The following is a 21,191-nucleotide window of genomic DNA, read 5'->3' as shown; positions in this document are numbered from 1 at the left end:
TTCCACCTGAGGTAACATACATAAAAACAAATATGGCTTAACAACAAAAGCAAACAAAAATATCAACTCTTATTATTATTATATTCGTGAACCTGTGTGAATATATTTGCCCTTTACAAATGCAGAACTGCAAGCTACTGGCACATTCAGCACTGAAATGATTTCTCTACAAATATCGTTCAGGAAGCAGAATGTGTGCAAATGGGTCTGGAAGGCAATGCTGGCTATTCCTGCAAAGAGGCAATGGGCACCATGTGCCTGCCTTTACCTTTCTGAGCAGAAGCATGTTGTCAGTGTGGGTCATTTTCCACTGACCACCTATAATGGTGTATGGGAAATTGGTAATCACAGCCTGAACCTCTGATTAATCAGCTGAGACAAGTGTTGGATCAGCTGCAGGAGCACAGGTGAGAGTAATTTAGCTGTGCTCCTGGAAGGGGTGGAGCTTGACTCCACCTTCTCTAGACCTCATTTAAGGGCTGACCACCACTAAGGCAGCATCTCTTGGAGATTGCTCCTTGGTGGTGATTGCTTCAGTGGTTCCCAGAAGACTGAAGGTTTCCATACAGGTGAGTTTTTTCTGTACATAACCTTTTGGGTATTTACAACTACCATCTTTTTATTATTGTCACCATACAAATGGATTTGCATCTCAGGATGAAACAGCAGCATGTGGCTTTTCAGATGTCCACCAACTCTGAAGCGATGTTTAGGGAGAGGAAGGCATTTTACTGGACACTTTGACTTGCTTGTGGTAGTATTTTTTCCTTTTCATCCCCCATATGGGGAGACAGGAAAAGATGAACTAAAATATTCAGAAAGTGAACATAACAAAATGGAGAAAACAGTGTGTCTGCTTACTTCAAAACTATGTAGTAATAATCCTCTATATTATGGGGAAGTACCTGTTACCCCACAGCATTGTGGCAGCAGGTGAAAGGACCAAAAAAGCTGAGTAGTGTGGTGCTGGGTAGCCCTGTGTCTCAGGTAGTGTCTTTCTGCTAACTGTGGGAAAAAGCTCTTCTCTACATGTGCTACCTGTCTCCTGATAGTATCAGAAGAGCGTGCAAAAGCCATCAGTCAAGAGGAAAGGGCATTTCTGCTGATGCGTGTCCTTCTGTGGTTCTGAAGGAACAGATACAACCTGCCTTGTTCCAAGCTAGTTCCCATCCCACTCTGAACTTTTCTGATGAAGCTTAGTGTCATTATCAGTTGCTAATATAGCATCATTTTGCTAAAACTGGAACACGAAGGCCTGATGTAATCTCGGCTGGCCACCGATGCATGCCTGTAAAAGAGCAGAGCGGCATCTTCCCTTACATTTCTCTGTGGTGCAGAGTTTCTGAAAGGACGAGACAGGACAGGACGGCGCAAGCAGCAGCTGCTCCCCAGCACCGGCAGTGCCGGCAGCCCTGGCGGAGGGACGCGCATTCCCAGCGCCGACAGAGGGCAGGCGGGCACGGGGTGTGGGAAAAGCGGTCGTCCTGAACTTCCTCCAGACAACGGGATCGCAGTTAGATACGGTGTCAAATGTACACGACTGGAACTTCCTAAGTCTGTGCGGTATCTTGGCTGGAGCGTGCTCTGAGGACCGGCGGCTGCTGGTTCTCGGGGAAGCGGAGGTGTAGCTGCTGGGGCCTCTGCCACCTGGGCTGTGTCTGCTTTGCTGGTTGGTGATGCAAGGCTGCTTACGAAGTGGGCTGTGAAAGCTGGGGAGCTTCGAAATTAACACGGGCTGAAGAAAATGCCTGTAGGATATAAATGCTGCTGATCGACTAGAGAAGCTGGGAGAAAGGTGGCTTACTTGGCAGAGATGTAAAAATATCTAAAAATAAGGAGGCACGTGTCTGCATCTCTGAACACTGGGATGACTAAGTCGGTACCGATCTAGAAAAGACAAGCTGCAGCAGCACACGAAGCTGTGTGCAATTCTAGATGTGCTCTGACCACTCGTACTGGCACAGCACTGCAGCAGGGAGATGCGTGCAGGTTTTGTTGCTCAAAGAGCTCTGGATGGATTGTGGGTACACCATGTCAGAGGGGTGCTAAAGCCAAGTGGCTCCACCATCACCTTGGCTTGCTGTGTGAAAAAGCAATGCCTCTTGGTGTCATTGCCTCTTTCTCCCTTGGTCTTTGGTGTCCAGTGAAGGTTACCAAGGTTATCCATGAAGGAATGCCAGACTATACCAATGTCTGTATCAGTGTCATGGGTAGCAGGGGAGTGTGAGACTAGTTACAGTTAAGACTTGCCAGCATGAAGATAGGATGCTCCAGTGCATCGGAGTACCAGCGCCATAGCCCTGTGCACATACACGTTCGGAGTTACAAACAGATTCTGGGAGATGGAGCAGAACTAGGAAGGTGCTTGAATTATGGCCCCAGTTTCAAGTGAATCAGTTACTCAGGGTTACCCATGCGTGTGCTGTGAAGAGAAGAACGAAGGATGAGAAGGAGAGCAGCCTGCTCCAGGAGTGAGGCTCCCAGTCTCCCTTCTGTTTGCTGCCTGGCAGCTCACACCGCCTGGCACTGCTGGGAGAGGAGCAGAGCAGGGAAGGAGGGATGGAGGGAGGGTATGGAGGGAGGGAGAGAGAGAGGGTGGGAAGGAGGAGGGGTTTGGCGAGGCCGGCTCCGGGATAAGAGGCGGGGAGCCCCTGGGCTTCCCGTGCCGCGCCGTGCCATGCCGGGCGGGATGGAGGAGCGCTACAGCAAGGCGGAGACCCTGGCGCTGCGGAGAAAGCACATCGGGTAGGGGCGGCGGGGCGGGAGGGACCGGGGCTGTGCCGTGGCACTCTGACTTCAGCGGGCAGGTGAAAAAGAAGCTGAGATTATTAGAACCAAACCTGGCTATTTGCTGACGGCAGCCTAAATACGTGGGGCATATAGAAAACTCCCTAAAAATTCATAGAGAGTATGGCCTTATAAAGCATGAACATCAACTTCTCTGTAGGGGTCAGCTGCTGAGGGTGCTTCCCTGCACGAGCGTTACACTGGCTGTGTTGGGTGACTGCCAAAAGCCTCCTGCAGAAAGGGCTGCCACCAAGCAGAAGAGAACAGTGTCGTCCAGAAATGCCCCACATTAATGATTCTGATGAAGTGTGCTTCTTGTAAAGTGTAGAAGAGGAAGAGCAGAAAAGATCTATGCAACAGAGAGGTGTGAGAAAGAAAGCAAGCAGGTTCTCTTTCTATTAGTTACCTCTGGGCTTTACATGGTCCCAGTCTCAATAGAGCTGAAAGAGGGATGTGTGAGGAACACTGCCAGGGCAACCTGGAAACAGATGTGTTATCCAAGGCCATATAAACACTGCTAAAAGTTTAGAAGGCTTTCATTCTGCTCAGTAATGCTATTCAACATAATTCTATAACTGGTGTGTTCTCCACGAGGGCATAAAAAAGAATTTAAAGAGTCCTTTGGATCTGTCACGAGGAACGTGCTGGGAGTCGGCATGATTTTGGTGCTTACAAAAAGCTGCTTGTAAAGGTTTTACTCAGAGCAGTTGATTTCAGAGATACAGAGACTTTAGGGCCTTCTCAGCACCTATGAAAATAAAGCCTGTGAGGCATTAGTTCCTGAATGTGACCTCAGTAGCTGCTAGTTGTTGCATAAGGAACATCCGCCTATAGCAGAAAACAATTCTTGACAACTTAGCTTTATTCCCATTGAGTTTTCTGGCTGTCCATATCCGTGAGTCACATAAACAGAAATGCAGCAGGACCTACAAGCACCTGGATTGACTTGCCGCCATTGTGCTCATGGGGACACTGCCAGATAGAACCATGGCTTCAAACGCCCCTGGCAAGAGCTGCTCCTGGTCTCAGGCATGGGAGGTGGGCGCAGGGCAGTTCTTTTCCACTCTGCAGAGGAAGGAAGCAGCTAAAATAGTTTTATTTTATATTTTTGTTTGTTTTTAGGCCTTCCTGCAAAGTTTTCTTTGCCAAGGACCCTCTGAAGATAGTGCGAGCTCAGGGCCAGTATATGTTCGATGAGACTGGAGAAAAATACTTAGACTGTATCAACAATGTTGCACATGGTAAGCAGTTTATCTTTCAAGAGTGCTTCTGTTGCTTCACCTCTAATAGGAATCCTAATGTACTTGTTCCAAGTGACAATGCTATTGGTCACAGGGCTTCCCTCAGTCTCCTTTTATGGTTCAGCGAGTGTTTGCTAGTATTAACTGTTTTCTTCTTTAGTTGGCCACAGTCATCCCTATGTGACAAAGGCTGCAATGAAACAGATGGAATTGCTCAATACAAATTCTCGGTTCCTGCATGACAACCTTGTTCAGTACGCTCAGCGTCTTACTGCTACCCTGCCAGAGAAACTCTCTGTTTGCTATTTTGTTAACTCTGGGTAGGTCTACTCATTTATTTACTTCTTGTTAAAGCTACTTTCTTCATGTTAAAGATGAATGTTCACAACAGCTTGGTCCAAATCTTAAATTTTTAAGACTGGGATGTAGTAATAAGTGATGCAATTATTTCCAGTAATGAATGATTGAAGGACTTAGTATGATGGCTCAGTTCAAGAGAGCCAAAGGATGAAAAAATGGTGGTTGGGGGGGCGGGGTTGGGGGAGTGTGTGAAGTGGGAGTTAGACAACAAGAAATGCAAATTAGTGAATATTATGTTTAAATGGACACATGACCTTGGACACAAGTATCTCCTTTAGATGGTCTGTCCAATCTGTGATCACTGACTGTGTCCAACAGTCAGTAGGAATTGGGGCTGCTGTAGATCAGGCTGGACGCCTGGGTCTCTCAGCAGGAGCAGATTTGTGTCCTCTGCTGCTGGATGGTGCTGAGAAGGATAGAGCCATCATAGAGGTGCATGCAGAGCTGCATGCTCTGTAGCTTTTCCAAGACTTGCAGTTGTGTTTCAATTCCAGCTGCTGACTGCTCTGCAAAGTGGTCTCATTTGTATCAAGAGGAGGGGAATGTGTACAAGGGAGTGAAATAAAGCATCTCTTTGTTTGCTGTTTATACAAAGGGCTGTTTTTGATTCACTGTATTAAGTGGCATTTACAGCCTCAACCTTAGCATTGTATTCTGTATAGTAACAGGACCCGTTGTGTCTCAGGCCTACTCTTCTGTGTTAGAACAAATTTTAATTGGAAAGCTTTCTTCACTTTGTGGATGTCTCTGCTACTATGCAGGTCTGAAGCAAATGATCTGGCTTTACGACTGGCTCGGCAGTACCACGGACACCAAGATGTGATCACCCTTGAAAAGTAAGTACACAGAATAGACTGTGTGAATGCAGCCATCAACTCCTACAATTACTTCAGAAGCAGCTTTGCAGCATCACACTGTTGCTTGTACTGTCTGATGAAAGAAAGGCTTTCATAGGAGGTCAGGAAACAAGTTTCCTTTTTCCACATTTCCACATATGTTTTCCACATAAACACAAGTTATGAAGATTTGTAAGAAGCAGAGATTGTCAGGCACCTGTTACAGGGATTTCACACAGAGCATCCCAAAGCAATTCAGTCCAGAGGCTTGGGTGTTAGCCTGAAACATCAGTGAGTGGTCTAGCCCATGGAAAAGGGTTTTCTGTCACACTGCTGGAAATGCTTTTTTATTATAATTGTGAAAGACGAAAGTCTTTTCCAAGAGGGAAATCTTTTGTACCCTTTTGTCTTCTGAGATTAGATTGTGACATGTCTTTGTGGTTGAGGTTTTCTTTGCACCAAGCTCATGTCTGAATGGAAGTGTTTATGCCCTGAATGAAGCTACTAAATGCCTTATATTCAGAAGGCTGTGCTTCCAAATTTCTAAGTCAAGTTGACCTCAGTAATAGCCATTTTTAACATAATTATAAGGCTTTCATTATTCCTCCTTATCCTGAGATAGGCTTTGGCTAAACAGTCAAGTCTGTAGAGCCTTTGGGGCAGGTAGTGATGTGCTGCTGCTGTATAAAATACAAATCTTCTGCTGCAGTACAAACTCTTAAGAGCCTTTGCAATGTTACTGGGGTCTCTCCCAGAAAGCTTGAGTTGGTCAGCATGGAGTCTCCAGGCTGGAGGTAAGTTTTTGCTCCTAACTTTTTAGGGCAGACAGTGTTTTAACCCAGGGGACAGCATCTTTCTCTGTTGCAACCCAGGGGACAGCATCTTTTCTCTGTCCTTGTGCTTGCACCTAATTTAATGAAAGAAAAAATCCTCACTCCTGCTTCCACTCTTGCTGGTTAATTAAAGAGAGAAAGACTGAGTGAATTAAACCAAGATCCCATCACAAACATTGCTAATGTGTTGCAGATACAGTCTCTTAGTCTGTTTTATTTGTGGGTATAGTTGTAAATTTAGCTCTTCTATAAATTTGGAGAAAAATGATTTCAACATTTAACACTCATGCAGCGCTTACCATGGCCATGTTACATCTCTGATTGACATCAGTCCCTATAAATTTAATCAGCTGGGAAAGGACAGCAAGAAGGAGTTTGTGCACGTGGTAAGTGTGCTTTTTTGGTTCTGCTTGCTTTGCATTGTTATGCCTGTTATGCAGCATATTCAGTTACTCACTTCTAGTGTAAACAAACTTTCATTCCGCTTTGGTGATGCCAGCAGACATACGCTTGAGCGTCAGTGGCTTTAATACAGCAAAATTGCTTGCTTTTGTATTCCAAAGAGAGAACTCAGTGGTAAAGCTGAATTCCTTCACAGTGCAACAAGTATCCTGAGTCACTGAAATGTACAGATAGAGTTTGAAGAAGGTTTGGCTAAGGACATACAGGAATTTTGAGTCTACTTCCAAAAACCAGAAAGCCAGACCATGCATGTACACTCAGTTCTGGGTAGAGAGCTCAGGGGTACTCAACTGACCAGGACTGATTTCCAGATTGATTTCCAGCCTAATCTTGTATGTTTCACCAAACCAAAACTTACTTTCAGAGAAGTACACCAAACTACAAAGAGGTGTTTCCTATCTAGACTTCTTGATGTTAACCATACTGTCAGATTAGTGTCCTCCTTTCTATAATGGTTTCATTTCTTTATTTATGGAACTCCTTCCAACACTGTAGAGGCTTGAAGTTCACTCAGATTCTTCCTGTGATGAGAATGCTGAAAGTCAAGTGACAGATTGGAAAACCCACTTCTGCAGTTGCAGAAATGGAACATCCTGCGATAGTCTAAAGATGAGATGAAGACTCAGTATTATGTGTCAGGCAAGAGTAAGGATGTTACTGAAAAGGAGGATGAGGTAAATGGCTTTCAACAGTAGCCTTCAGATGTACTGTATACATCACAGGACTGCCTTTGTGTTTAGGCTCCCGTATGCATATTTGTTGTAATTCCATTCAGAAACTGAGACTGTGCTAACTCTTATGATGTACCCGCATGGAAAGACAAAACTATATCCTGCTCCAGAAACACAGAGCAAGAGAAAAGAAACAGGAAGTAAACATTTCACAGAAAGATGGGCTTTAAAAAAATGTTGGTCTTTTCAGGCTCCTTCTCCAGATATCTACAGAGGAAAATATAGGGAAGACCACCCAGACCCAGCAAGCGCTTATGCTGAAGAGGTGAAAAAGATCATTGAGGAAACACAGAAGAATGGGCGCAAGGTGTGTATCTTGTGCTCTAGAAACACTGAAGTTTCATCTACTAAGTGTAAAATGGGGACATGAAACTAAAGACATATTCCTCTACTTAGTGTCCTTTGTGTTCAGAATGTGTCATTTTTCAACCAGATGCTCTTATTGTGATTTTTCTAGGCACCAATGAAAAGATCAATAATATAGTTGTAAAAGAGCAGATACAACCAAAACCTTTTAATTCCCTATTTTATGCACTGCACCAGTAGATTGTCAATATGTTAGGGCACAGCTAGGCTTGGAGGTCAGCTGAGAAACTACACCAAAAATTCTAGCGAGGACATGTAAAAGCATCAAGGATGGAGAAAACAGTAGATAAAACCTTAGTATTATATTTTTGACTGCAGTAGCTTAAGATAACTTTGAAGTCATTTAAAAAGATCAGTCTTAATCACATGACCTTGATTTAAAAAAACAAACAAACAAAACTTTAAGCAGGCTGCTTACAATGTATATTAATATTTTGTACAATTGCACTAGCATTTTGGGACATGTAGGGCTTGAATCAAAGCCCCATGTTCAGTGGAGATAGGGACATGTTCCCTTCTAGTCCAATGGACTTGTATCACTCTTCTTTTAATTTCTTCATCAACTTCTTTTATTCATTACTAACGGATAGTTTTGTGTTGTTTGTTTTTTTCCTTTGTTTCCTTTCTTTTGCATATTTCTTAGGTTTTGGTGACATAACCTGTGGCAGGACAAGTTGTGCTAAAGGCTAAGCCTCACATGCTATGGGAAGCTTCGTACTCTTTGGCCGTAGCATGCCTCTTCAAATATAGTGTACGGTTCTTTACACGTTTCTGCTCGGCCTTGTTTCCAGGAAGACTGCACCAACCCAAAGAGACCTCTTGATGATCAGGGAGGGTTCAAAAGTGGTGTGGGGATGCAACCCCTTAAATAGCAGATTTATGCTGAGACTTTGGGGTAATACTGTATCTCTGCTGCATAGATATGTTGACATGAAACAAATTTTGTTGTTCCAGTGTATCTGATCCACTGCTTTTGCCCTTCCTGACTTGAAATAACTTTCTTTTTCATTCCTAGCAACTGGAATTATTTCATCTGTATATTTTTTTTTTCTCATCTTTTGTCGAGTGCCTCATGCTGATGTTTTACTTGTTTAGTTATTTACATTAGGCAGGGGTGCCCAAAGCATAGCCTTGGGTCATCTTCCAGCTCAGCTTCTACCCAACTCTTCCTGGTGTTTGAGACTGAACTATTAAACTGATGACCACATGCACCTGTTACTGGAGCATTCTGGAATTAAGCAAGTTTTTATTCACCACATGGAGAAAATTGCAAACGTTGTGTTCCTTCCTCTAAGTTGTAAACTAAATTACTGAGCTTCCAGGAGCCTGTCCACAGACTCCAGTGAGTGTCTCCATCTTCAATGGCAGTAAAATCAGAGGTTAATGGAGGCTCTTGTACTCTCATCATTTTGCAAAGCTGACCCTGGCTACTGCAATTTGGGCACCCTATATTGAAAAATGAGTAAGCTCTCTAGCCATAGCTTCTCAAGAGCCCTTAACTGTCCAACCCAGTGTGTGATTAAATTAGGGCACACACCCAAATATTTATTTCAAGATTGTTAAATGTTTGTACAAAGGCTGAACAGATGAACATAGCTCTTACCTGAGTTTGTTTTTTTAATAGATTGCTGCTTTCATAGCTGAATCCATGCAGAGCTGTGGAGGCCAAGTAATTCCACCTGTGGGCTATTTCCAGAAAGTGGCAGAGTATGTACATCACTTCAGAAGGGCATACCTGGAAAATTAACCACAGATATATTTTTCACTATGGGCTAATACAATCAATACAACTACCTCCCTCTCTTGTTCTGAAAAGTACAATCCCACTTCTATTTTCTATGGGTCAGCAGCTGACTAATTCTTTTAACTACATAATTGTCTATCTTTCTTTAATCTTCAGGCTGTAAGTTTTATGGAAGATGAAGCTGAACCATCAGAGAGGTAGCCCTGCAGTACAATTGCAGTGCTCCAATTTTGCATCAAAATATTAGCTATTTTTTTTGTTAATATCTAGTCAATTAAATATTCAACTCAAATAGCTATAGCTCTGCTTGACAAGTTTCCAGTTGCTGTTGCACATTCCAATTCTGTACTGTCACACTAAAGGCAAAACAATTGGCTTGAAATTAATATCATTCAAATCCAGCTATAAAAAAAAAAAAAGTAGCTGTGGATATCTTAGAAATTCAGTAAGTGATCTGTAGTTTTACTAGGGCCTGAGTAAGAGTCAGGTCATTGAAGCATAAGTAGTACTTGAAGTATTTGTACTACTACTTGTAGTGCTCAAGTAACTAAAATGAAGGAGAAGCTCAAGTCACTCAGGATCCATATGTCAGACTATTTCTGAAAGCAGAGTCCTGGCAGCAGTCTTTGGACTAAGAGAGGAAGAACGAAGGAAGCTAATCTTACACAGACTAATAGGATGTATGCCAAGGGGTTTGCCTGCTTACTCAGCTTCTGAGCACAATTGCTATAGCACTGAAGTTAAACACCGAGTTGTGTTTCAGCAGTCATATTCTTTCATTTTTTTTTTTTTTTTTTTTTTTTTCCCCCACAGTAGAGACTTTCTGTACTGCAAAAATTCTTGTCCTCAACTACCTACTCAAAATCAGTCTCCAAAGTCAGTCATACCAACCTTTCTGTTTATTTTCAGGTATGTGCATGCAGCAGGTGGTGTATTCATAGCTGATGAAGTCCAGGTTGGCTTCGGCAGGGTTGGGAAGCATTTCTGGGCTTTCCAGCTGCAAGGTGAAGATTTTGTGCCTGACATTGTCACCATGGGAAAGCCCATTGGCAATGGCCACCCTATGTCTTGCGTGGTCACAACAAGGGAAATTGCTGAAAAGTTTGGTGCCTCTGGACTGGAGTATTTCAATACAGTAAGTTTGTACATGAAGGCTTGTCCTTTTAGTTTGTTAGTTTACATTTAGCAGTTACAAGTTGTTCAAGTCATTCTGCTAACACTTGCATCCTTCATTACATCACATTTGCTAAAAGCTGGAATTTAGCCAGTCCAATATTTAAAACAAATGGACCAGCATTAGATCTCCGGCAAGTCATGGAGCTCAGGTCCTATGCATACAGATAAACTATATCTTAACTCCCCTTTAACACTTGTTTCCTCTGAAATGCTGACCATGTAACATTTCATGATGTAGGTAGGACAGGCTCAGCTATGAGTGCTGTGCAGGTGGGGTTAGGCCCTGGCAGAATTCACTGTGCATCTGTCACCTAATGAAACTGATCCTCTACCAGGAAACATTTGAGTGGCATGTATGCCACAGAGGAACAGTTTTCTTCTTAGTTAAAATCCTCTTTTCTGCTCCTGTGACTTCTTCCCAGCTGCCATTAATTCCTCCTGCTTTCAGTGAAGTTTATATGGCACAGTACAGGAAACACCAGATCCGTAACCCACTGCCCTTCACAGGAGCATTTTGTCTGCATATGTAATCAGCAAACCATGAGAGCAGCCTGAATGCTTGAGCTGTGAAATCTTCAAATTACTGAAACCTGAAGCGATGGAATGGAGAGCTCCCTTCCTTGGGCTTTGCTACACTGCCCATGGGGAAATGCCCTTCAAAGCTCATCCTCTTTAATCATTTCTCACTACATATCACATAGGAGAGGGCAAGCAAAAGCAACATGAGTGTACACAGATGAACATTTCTATTGGGTTCTGTTTTCCTGTTGTTTTTGCTATCAGTTTGGAGGCAACCCCGTGTCTTGTGCTATTGGTTTGGCTGTACTGGAGGTAATTGAAAAAGAAGATCTCCAAGGAAATGCTACACGTGTAGGAAGTTACCTCCTAGAACTGCTGGCTGAGCTAAAGAAGAAGCATCCTTTAGTGGGAGATATCAGGTAGGTGTCTCATGGTTGTTACATAGAAGAGATGATGGGAAAATCTGCAGGTCTGGGGCAAGGGGAACACAGAAACAATACACCATGATTTACATGCCACTCTTTTTTGAAACTGGACTATGCAACATCAGTACTGTAAACATATTTTCTAATAGATGTTTCCATTTAGCTGTTTAGCTAGGGAGTAAATGTAGCCTAGAAAGGCTCTGGGAGTACACAGAAGAAAAGTCCATTGTCACGCAATAGCCCAGACATCAGCACACCCCTGGGATGACAGAAACGTCATTCAAATGATGAGGCATTAGAAATAGTGTGGCCAACAGGAGCAGAGAGGTAATCATCCCCCTGTACTCAGCCCTGGTGAGGCAGCTTCTCGAGTATTGTGTTCAGTTTTGGGCCCCTCACTACAAGAAAGACATTGAGGCTCTGGAAGATGTTCAGAGAAGGACAATGAAACTGGTGAGGGGTCTGGAGCAAAGTCTTATGGGGAGCAGCTGAGGGAGCTGGGATTGTTTAGTCTGGAGAAGAGAATTGTGAGGCACTGAAATGGTCGGCCTGTCCAGGGAGGTGGCAGAGTTGTCGTCCCTGGCAGTGTTCAAGAGGCATCTGGATGAGAAGCTACAAGATCTGATTTAGTGGCTTGTGGTAGCAATGGTAATGGAAGGTTGGACTGGATTATCTTGTAGGTCCTTTCCAGCCCTGTGATTCTATGGTTCTATGATTCTGTGAAATCTTCAGATCATTCCTTTGGAGATGCTGGTGTGGGTTCCCCTCACCACATATTAGTACCATGATAACTACCTTCATTTCAGTCTCTGTTTGTTTTTCTTCTTGATTTTATTCTTGTTTATTGTTACCATCTTCCCCACAGCACTCTATTTTGAGGTTTGCAGGATGATAGAAAGAGTGTAGCCTCAGTGAGCCTACTGAATTTGTTCAGAATCAGCTGTTAGCCTGTTTTATTAGTATGAACACAGGATTTTATCTTTCCATACTTTATTCTCTTCTCCAGAGGTGTTGGATTGTTTGTTGGTGTGGATTTGGTGAAGGATCAACAGAAGAGAACACCAGCCACAGCGGAAGCCCTTCACCTCATTTACAAGTAAATATTTTCTAAAGACTGCATGTAGTGATCAAAACCCTCCTAATATTCCCTAGCAGTTACTCGTTAATTTCAGTTTAAATTCATGTAGGTTGTGACAGCGTGGTATTAGAAAAAAAATGAATTTGGCCTAAAGGACAGGACACCATGTAGTCGTTGAACGCTATTATTAACAGATGTTCCCTTTTTCCACAGGCTGAAAGAGCAGAAAATCCTTCTTAGTGCAGATGGACCTTACAGGAATATACTAAAATTTAAACCACCAATGTGTTTCACTATGGATGATGCAAAACACGTTGTGGAGAAAATTGATGTACTTCTCACAGGTATGTATGCTTTAATGCCCAAAGTAATACTCTGTTCATTTCCAAATTACACATTAGGAACACCAGCACAGTGCCATAATGCAAGCCATTACATGCTGGGAAAAGTAATCAATTACTTTTTGTGGTCCTTGTCCAAGCTGCTGTTCTTCATGTCTATTCATATTCTAAATAAATTTTAAAAAGCCCCGTACATACTTCATCCAAACTTTTTAGGTTAAATTCTGCTCTCTATTTTTGCTCTCACAGACTTGTTTCCTTTTACTGCATGTTTTATTTTGGTTGCACAAACTGAAAGGTAAAGAGCAAATAAAGTCACTAGAGGCCTAAAAGACACTGCTGAAACACCGCTAAAACTTTCCCTCATGCTCTGTTTGGGTTTTTCATTGCTATTTTTTTTTTTTTTTTTCATAAACTGGCTTTTTTGAGCACAATTGTTTGTCTCACTAAAATTTATCCTGAAAGTCTTCAGGCTCTATTTATCTTTTACCTGGGGAGCAATCCAAGGGAAAGTAACATCAGGTTATTTATTATTAATAACATACTATTAGCATAACGGCTTTCCAAGCCCATTCTACATTGAACACTCTTGTCTTCTGAGATCAGTACAACCAGAGCTAAACTAACATGAATTTGCTAAACAAAGGCAGGCAGACAGCTCTGAAAGGTCTGTCTGAACCCCTGTGGTATGGCTAAGCTGCTAAGTTCACTCTTTAAACACTCACAAGCTACGTGGCCTTAAAACATTAATCACATTTCCTTGGGAAAATGTTTTAGGAAGTATTCATTATTTTTCAGTTCTCCTGTGGGATAAATGCACAGAGGGACAGCTTATTGGATACTCTTCCTTCAGCCAGCTGTTAAAATGACTATATGCTTGCTTGCTTACTCCTGGTAAATTATTTTTTTCTTAGAAATGGAAGAGGCAACTGGAATGAAGACAGGAAATGACGCATCTACAAACATACCGTGTAAAATAAAAGTATGTTTTGAGTTTTTATGGAACTTTTATTCAGGCAGATGCTTGGTGAAACAAATGACTTTGAAGTCCACCCTCATTTTTGGTTGTATGAGTGGCTCTGTGTATTGAAACTGAGCTGAGAACATAATCTATTACAGGAAATCTAAGAGGACTGTGTTACTGGGGCAGAGCTAAAAAGAGCTGATAACACAGACTTAAAACAAGAAACATTTTATAGACAAGCCCACTGCCTTGCCTGCCTTACATATACGTAAAGAAGACTGACCAGACTTGGGACTGCGTACTACTGTGAGCTCTAAGCAGTCAAGAATTTTACTTGTTCTAGGTATTGAGTGCTGCCAATGGATATTTGGTTTCTTAAGCCAGCCTTCAACCTGGAAGAGTTCCAATTTTTACAGTATTTGAAGGACTTAGTTTCCACTAGAGGTCTTTGAGTATGAATGGCTGCCATGCATCCAAATTAAGACTTCTTAAGTTGCAGCACTGGGCAAATCATATATAATTTCTCACACCCTTAAAAATACATGTTATCCACTGTGCTATAGGAAAGCTCACTGGGGTGTCCTTTGGCAAGTTTTCCATTGATGCTGCAAATGGCAAGGATGCAATAGCTCAGCTGTCTAGGGAGGAATAACTAAGGCAGAGATCCTATGGATTACTGGCTATCTAGGTAATAGATCAATGTAGAATTGGAGTACAAACTGTCTATTACAAACATTTCTACATTCAGGTCACTCTTTTCCAAAGGCAAGAAGTTATGCTACTAAGACTTAGAAGAATCATACAGAACTTCTTAATAGGAATCAAGCTCAGTCGTTGCCTTTTGAAAGTTTAGCATGAACCTTCATTGATATTTTATTTGTGTTTCAGGCTAAGGAAGGAAGTCCTCAACCGGAGTCTGCAAGTGAAAGCACCAGCCATTTGAATGGAGCTGCCTGTAGACAAGAAAATGGTTTTTATCCTGAAAAACACTCAGTGCTAAGTACAATAAGGACATGAAGAGAGTTTTTTTTCTTGTTCAGGTTGAATTTATTTTCTATTTGTTTATGAGATGAAGAGTGCAATAGTGCAAGTACTAGGATCTCTTGAAGCCTCGTGCTAATACCAACTAGCTTCATTAGGAGTTAAGTACATTTTCAGATATAGAATTGTACCATGTGGCCTGGAAGCTATGTGTGACAGAACAGGCAAGTGATACTTGAATACCTTGTTGCCGATTGCAGGCTTGACGCAGGTAAACAAAAACTGTTAAATTGGTGGATTTACTCCCACTACACAGGATCTGAGTTGCTTAACCACCATACAAGCAAATTGCCAATTTCATTAAGTTTAACATGATAAGCTTAGCATGCTATTTTTACAATATTTTAAATTTCAATATGTAATATTGAGATGTTAATCACTTTCCATGTTTTAATGGCTGAATTCACAAAACAATGCTTGAGAGAAACCATTCTTATCTTCTTGTATAACTTAGGTCCTATGGATCGTATTCCCAGCTGATGTACATTGGGGTAGGTTTGCTAATGTTGGTGATGCTCTACCAAGTGTCTACCACTGTGTGCGTAAAGATAGAACATTTATGCAAGCCATTCTCACTTTGTCTTCAAAGAAAATGAAAGCAGATCATACTTTTCTAGGGATAAAGCAACTTTTCTAGATAATTATTTATATAGAGTAAGACTTTATCTTTCTTGTTCAAAGTTTATATATTGGACTCTCTTAGTCCATGAAATATGCAAGTAGAGGTTCAAAATGAGGTTCCCAGGGACAGCCCAGCTTGCATTTCCATGGATTTTAGATGTTTTGAAGGTCATGGGAATTACTGTCTGATCCTTTTCTAGCAATTCTATTAGTTATTTTTCATCAGAGGTGAAGAGCTGCATACCAGTTGCACTGGATCCTCATACATAAATGACTGCTAACATTTGATAGATTACTAAAATGAGACAACCTCTGCATAAAATATGCATGCAGCCACTGCCTGCCTTTGCTGCAGATAAATTGGACCGACTTGCCTCCTTGTTGGTGTTAGATTCCAATAGCACACAAATCCTGCTTTTCTTTTTTAATACACACCCAACTCTACACTATGGAAGACTGTAAGTGCTTCCAAGTAGTTTATACTTCAGGAAAAAGACAAAAGGAAATAGATTTTAAGTTTTCATACCCTGACTTCTGCTGGTTTGTAACTGCTGCTAATTATTCTACTGATATCACTGAAAACTGAGCACTTTAATTTTGTATTTTCCACAATTTGCAACAGTAACAATGACGTTTCCAGTGTAATAACTTCTGGCATTCTCAAACTGGCTTATTTTCTATGTCACAATTCTTGTACAATTCCATAAAACTCTTGTACACAATTCCATAAAAATAAACCTGTTATTTGTAATTATGAAGTTCTCCACAAGGGTTTTTTGTTTCCATTTCATTCCTCATTGACATCTATTTGATGAAGAAAAAAGCCTGGACTTCAGTCCATGTCACACTAGAAGTGGCGTGGCTGTGATTCTCCAAGGTTCTATCCTGTAGAGCCTCATCCTCCAAGCCAAATGTTACCTCTGCTGCCACAACTCAATACCTGTGTGACTACACTGTGAACTGGGCAGGATCCTACTAACCTTGCAGCAAGAGGCATGGCATGGGTCTTTTCCAGAATGATGCCACAGCAACATAAGTCAAGCTCAGCTGGAGGTGTGGTGGGATTTATCATACCAGATATACCACTGAAAGACTAGTATACAAAAACAGATACCAACACATTAATGGTAAATGTCTGTGGATATTTTGCTCAAAATCAAGACTGCCACAGAGGCCAAGGCTTTGAAGCCTAGAGCTTGGGAAAGGGAAGTTCCTTCCTTACATGCTACTTTGAGACCAACCATCTCTTGTTCATTGTCAGCAAATTAAATCACCTGAACACACACTGCATGTAACAAAGGGATTAGTAACAGCCCATTTCCTTCCTTACCTGTTGGAGGTCACCTGCTTTTCCTAAGTGCCACAAGTGTTTCCTACTATGAAATCTAAGGGCACAGTTTAACTCACTCCTGGTTTGGGGCAAGGTCTGCTTATATTACACATCACACAAGTGCACAAAATGAGCAGCAAATGGTTCCCAGCAAGGAATACAAGGGGGGAATACTGGGAGGGTTAATGTTCAGAGCAACACAGCCCACCAGGCTATGCTATGGCACAGACTGTTGTGGCACATCATTAATGTTTAACTTCTGAAAGATGAGAAGGAACTAGAAGATCCAATTAGGGACATAAAGATTGTATCTTCATCAGTGCAAGGAGCAGGTGCCACTACCTCTGCAATACCTGCATCTTGTTTCTACACAGGCTAAAATACATGGAAAAACACCTGTTCCAGTCTGATGTTGTTTTGCAGCCAGATTCTGCTTCACAAGGCAAGAAGCTCTCTACCTCGATGTTCTGCTAATTATGGTTAATTGTGAAAGTTATCTAGAAGAGCTAAACATGAAGGAGAGCACTTGCCTAATCCACTCGTAATAAACTACTACCATTTATATGGAGGAATAAATCCAGCAGTTAGCAGGAGCTGAGGTGGACTTACTAGACTTACTATTACTATATTTTTGTCAGTGTTCTTGAGGTAGTTCAGAATCCTCCAATAAGATTATTCACAGTCCCTGTTGTGAAGGGTATATTGATTAGAAGAGACTGACTAAAAGATGAAAGAGAATAGGTAGAAATAAATAATTAAAGTCAAACATGGAGTTGTTCCAGTCAGTTGAACTGAACAAATATATTTTCTTCATGTAACATATATATATATTTTTTTAAAAAAATTATATATATATATATTTGTATATATATATATATATATAAATGTGGCTATATATATATATATATATAGCCACTTTTTTTTTTTTTTTTTTTTTTTTTTTTGCCACTAGTTTACTGATGAGCAGACTCCCGGAGAAAGCCTGAGCCTGTGCAAGACAAGCTGCAGGAAGAAGAGGTAGTGGAGTGAGGGAAGGACAGGACTCCACCCCAAGTGGGGATCCAGAGCTAATTTTATCTTCACTGCAGCAGATTATTATACCATAAGATGAATCAATTAATTCTATGGCCCTTTAACAATACTCCAATTGCTTTTATATTGCACTTTTAAGGCTTTTAACACAAACAGCCTGGTTAAAACATGGGAAAAAGAAAGGACTGCTTGCTGCAAATACTGATGAAAGAGCACTGTCAGAGTCTGAACCAACTGCCAATTAATTCCCCTGCATAAAAGCAAGCAGGATTGAACCTGTGAGGAATCAGAAAGCTGTGCCTTAGAAGGCACTGTTCTGGGGAGAAGAAACAGGATCAAAAGTTGCTATGTCAACATAACATCACTGACCTGCCAGGGAAACAGAGCACTCTGCATATCCATGCCTGGGGAAAATACCTCATCCCTACCTCCATTAAAGGTTGTAATATGTCAAGTAGAAGAATGAATGAAGAAAATCTGGTCTGTACTGTTCACAGAGCAAAAAGGAAAATGCCAAGTGTATCAACAAGAAATCCGAATCACAGTAATCTGAGCAGTTTGAGTGGTTAAAATCTGAAAGAGGAGAAATAGGAAACGAAAGCCCAGTCAGACTGCAAATGGCTAGATTCATTCAGAATCTCTTCATACTTATCTTCTCTATATCACACAGTATCGTATTTTGTCCATGCTTTCTAGGCATATGGTTTTTCAGACATACAATAAAGTCTTATCACAAAACATATTTACAAGCTTCAGTGCTGTAAGCTTGACAGATGCTAATAACACAATATATTCAAGAGGGCAAAAGTCCACATATATACACTCAGAAAAAGCAACCTCTGGTGATATTCAGTGGAAAAAAAAGGGAGAGATGAATGAAGGGAATAATCGGACAAGCCTCAGACGTAATTATTTTACACATCAGGTTACAACATCCAGTGCACTTGTTGTTTGTTCTTTTTTATTTATTTAATTTTAAAGAATATTCCTGAATGGAGTCACTTCAATTTTAAGGCAGTAAAATGGGGCACCCTCATCTAAAACCACAGCTTCCAGCACCAGTTTGCAAAAAAACTAGAGACTAAATGCAGAATTTGAAAACATTCTTCACAGAAGTGTTTCTACAAGAAAACAAAGCTGTTCCAACGTCTCTCACACAGGATGTTTAGGCACCCTCTGAATACTAAGTAAGTGTTGCAGGTACTCTAAGCTAAGAGCTGGAATAGCAGACACTTAAAGGAGCCGCACTTGGCCATGTACTAGCAAAGCCCCATGGGACTGGGATTTCCCTATAATAGTATTCATTACACCACATGGTTAAGTACTGTATGTGTGCATGTAAGCATGTTGTAATAAGCATTTTGATCTACGCTGTTTTTTCCCCCCATTTAATGTAACATTTTAGGAAAACAACTGACTAATATTTGCAAGCAAGCAGATTTCTCATCTTTGTTCTTTCTCATTAACAAAAGTTCATTCATGACTGACAATGCAGAAAGCCTGAAGAAGTATTCCTGGCTCCAGATTAGGTGTGGACTCATTACAAAGCTCAGCAAGTGACTTAGCATCTTCACATCTCTGCTTACTCTCATCTGCTAAGGCAGCAATAATAATCTTTCTTATGGTTTGTAAAGGTTAATCACCTCATGAGGCATAATCCCCAATCGTACAAGACTGCAAGTCACAAAGTACAGCTAATTCAATTTATTTATCTACATCTGCTTCATTTTCTTCCTTACTTGAATGTGATTTTGTCAACTAAATAAGCCCTACTATGTTCAGTACAGAGTTATAGACTGATTGCACTAAATAACATGAAGCAAACCATAAAGAAACTAAGCTCTAAGAACAGAATACACTTTACACGTTCACCTTAGAAGATCAGCATTATAGTACAGATGAGTCCTACAAGCATGTGAGACAGGACCAGATTCCCTTTCAGCCAAGGCATCTAATGCAAAAATAATCACAGCTTTTAATGCCTCTTTCTTAACTCACAGCCAAATGAGGACACTGCTACAGGCGGTGAGATTCCAGTGAAAAAACGACTTCCAATGTTGGCTAAGACAGGTGTAATAAAGTTTATTCTGACACAGATGTGTAAATAGTACATGTATGAAATCATAGGGGCGTGTAGAGATATGTATCTTTTTACTTATGCACAAATATATAGAAACATGTATATATACACATTGCAAAATACTTGTGAGGCAATAAGGGTCCTCTGAACCCTTTCTTGTACTGAGGGCTCCATACCTGGACACAGTACTCCAGATGGGGTCTCACAAGAGCAGAGTAGAGAGGAACAATCACCTCTCTATCCCTGCTGGCCACCCCTCTCCTGATGGAGCCCAGGATACCATTTGCTTTCTGAGCTGCAAGAGCACACTGCTGGCTCATGCAAGTTTCTCATCCATCAGGACCCCCAGGTCCTTCTCTGCTAAGCTTACATTTTCTGCTTTTCTTACATCCCCCAAAAAGAGCCTGGAGAGAAATGGGTACAACTAGTTACCCTTTCTGTGGGTCTACTCACAGTCTGCCCTCCTGCCTTGTTTTAACCAGATCCCCAAGTGAATTGCTGGGGCCTGGAAGTCAAAGCAGCACTTCTGGCATGTTAGGTAACAACCCCCATATGCTTGCTGAATGGTAAATTACTTCAAGAAAGGCTACTTTTTCTTTCCTGTTTTTCCAGATCAGCCTCTATTGAATTAAAAACGCTTTATACTTACACAATAAGCAACCCAATGGCTTGTTCAATTACAGTGTTTGTTTTTACAGCGTGGCACACCTGCATTTTCTATCACTCTATTTTTTGCCTCCTCTAAATGAATACTGCTTCACATGCAATGTCTCCTCGCAGAACAAACACAGTTTGCTGAACAGGGCTTGCAGCAGGCCACTCAACCACAAAGGTTTGTTGCAAGTGAACCTGAGGTCTGATGAGCAGATCACTCACAGGGAAAAGTGGTGATGTGGGCTGGCCAGGTTGTCTGAGGCAGGAGGCAAACAGGAAACTAAAACAAGGAGGAGGAAGAACCACACAGACCTTAAGCACCTTCTAACTACACAACATGAGAACAAACAGCAGCAATCTCTGCTAGCCAGAAGCATATGTAACAGTGCCATGCATCATTCCTTCCGTATTCAAAGATTTACCAAACTACGATCAATCTTAAAGGGTAAGAGACACACTAGTGACTCAGGGAGATCTAACTCCACCAACTTGAAAAAAGGTTTTGCTTCTCACAGCAGCAAAAAAAAATAATAATAATAAATTAAGTTTGCACTGCTTAGCTTTCAAAAA

General features: G+C 41.4%; 1 protein-coding gene across 2 annotated transcripts; it reads left to right on the top strand.

Annotated features, from left to right (window-relative positions):
- Window positions 1–484: 484 nt before the first annotated feature.
- ETNPPL (ethanolamine-phosphate phospho-lyase) lies at window positions 485–16,283 on the top strand. 2 transcript variants are annotated; one of them, XM_072336280.1, is made up of 13 exons: window positions 485–569; window positions 3,910–4,028; window positions 4,189–4,348; window positions 5,150–5,224; window positions 6,350–6,443; window positions 7,441–7,557; window positions 9,241–9,323; window positions 10,270–10,495; window positions 11,320–11,474; window positions 12,487–12,576; window positions 12,772–12,902; window positions 13,814–13,881; window positions 14,752–16,283. In XM_072336280.1, exons 2-13 carry the CDS (start codon window positions 3,974–3,976, stop codon window positions 14,878–14,880), a joined length of 1,383 nt encoding a protein of 460 aa, XP_072192381.1. In that variant the 5' UTR covers window positions 485–569; window positions 3,910–3,973; the 3' UTR covers window positions 14,881–16,283. The 2 variants fall into 2 exon arrangements, with proteins under 2 accessions (XP_072192381.1, XP_072192380.1); XM_072336279.1 differs by lacking the exon at window positions 485–569 and adding an exon at window positions 2,622–2,745.
- The last annotated feature ends 4,908 nt before the right edge of the window (window positions 16,284–21,191 follow it).

Source organism: Excalfactoria chinensis, chromosome 4 (genome assembly GCF_039878825.1).
Source record: "Excalfactoria chinensis isolate bCotChi1 chromosome 4, bCotChi1.hap2, whole genome shotgun sequence".
Lineage (NCBI taxonomy): Eukaryota > Metazoa > Chordata > Aves > Galliformes > Phasianidae > Excalfactoria > Excalfactoria chinensis.
The sequence above is the reverse complement of the archived record's forward strand: the minus strand, read 5'-3'. Positions and strand labels throughout refer to the sequence as shown.

What these genes read in the sequence shown, in the direction of transcription:
- ETNPPL (XM_072336279.1), top strand. Translation starts at nt 2,678, where the DNA reads ATGCCGGGCGGGATGGAGGAGCGCTACAGCAAGGCGGAGACCCTGGCG. An exon ending in GATGTGATCACCCTTGAAAA is followed by an intron (nt 5,225 to 6,349) that starts GTAAGTACACAG and finishes ACACTCATGCAG; the next exon opens with CGCTTACCATGGCCATGTTA. An exon ending in ACATACCGTGTAAAATAAAA is followed by an intron (nt 13,882 to 14,751) that starts GTATGTTTTGAG and finishes TTTGTGTTTCAG; the next exon opens with GCTAAGGAAGGAAGTCCTCA.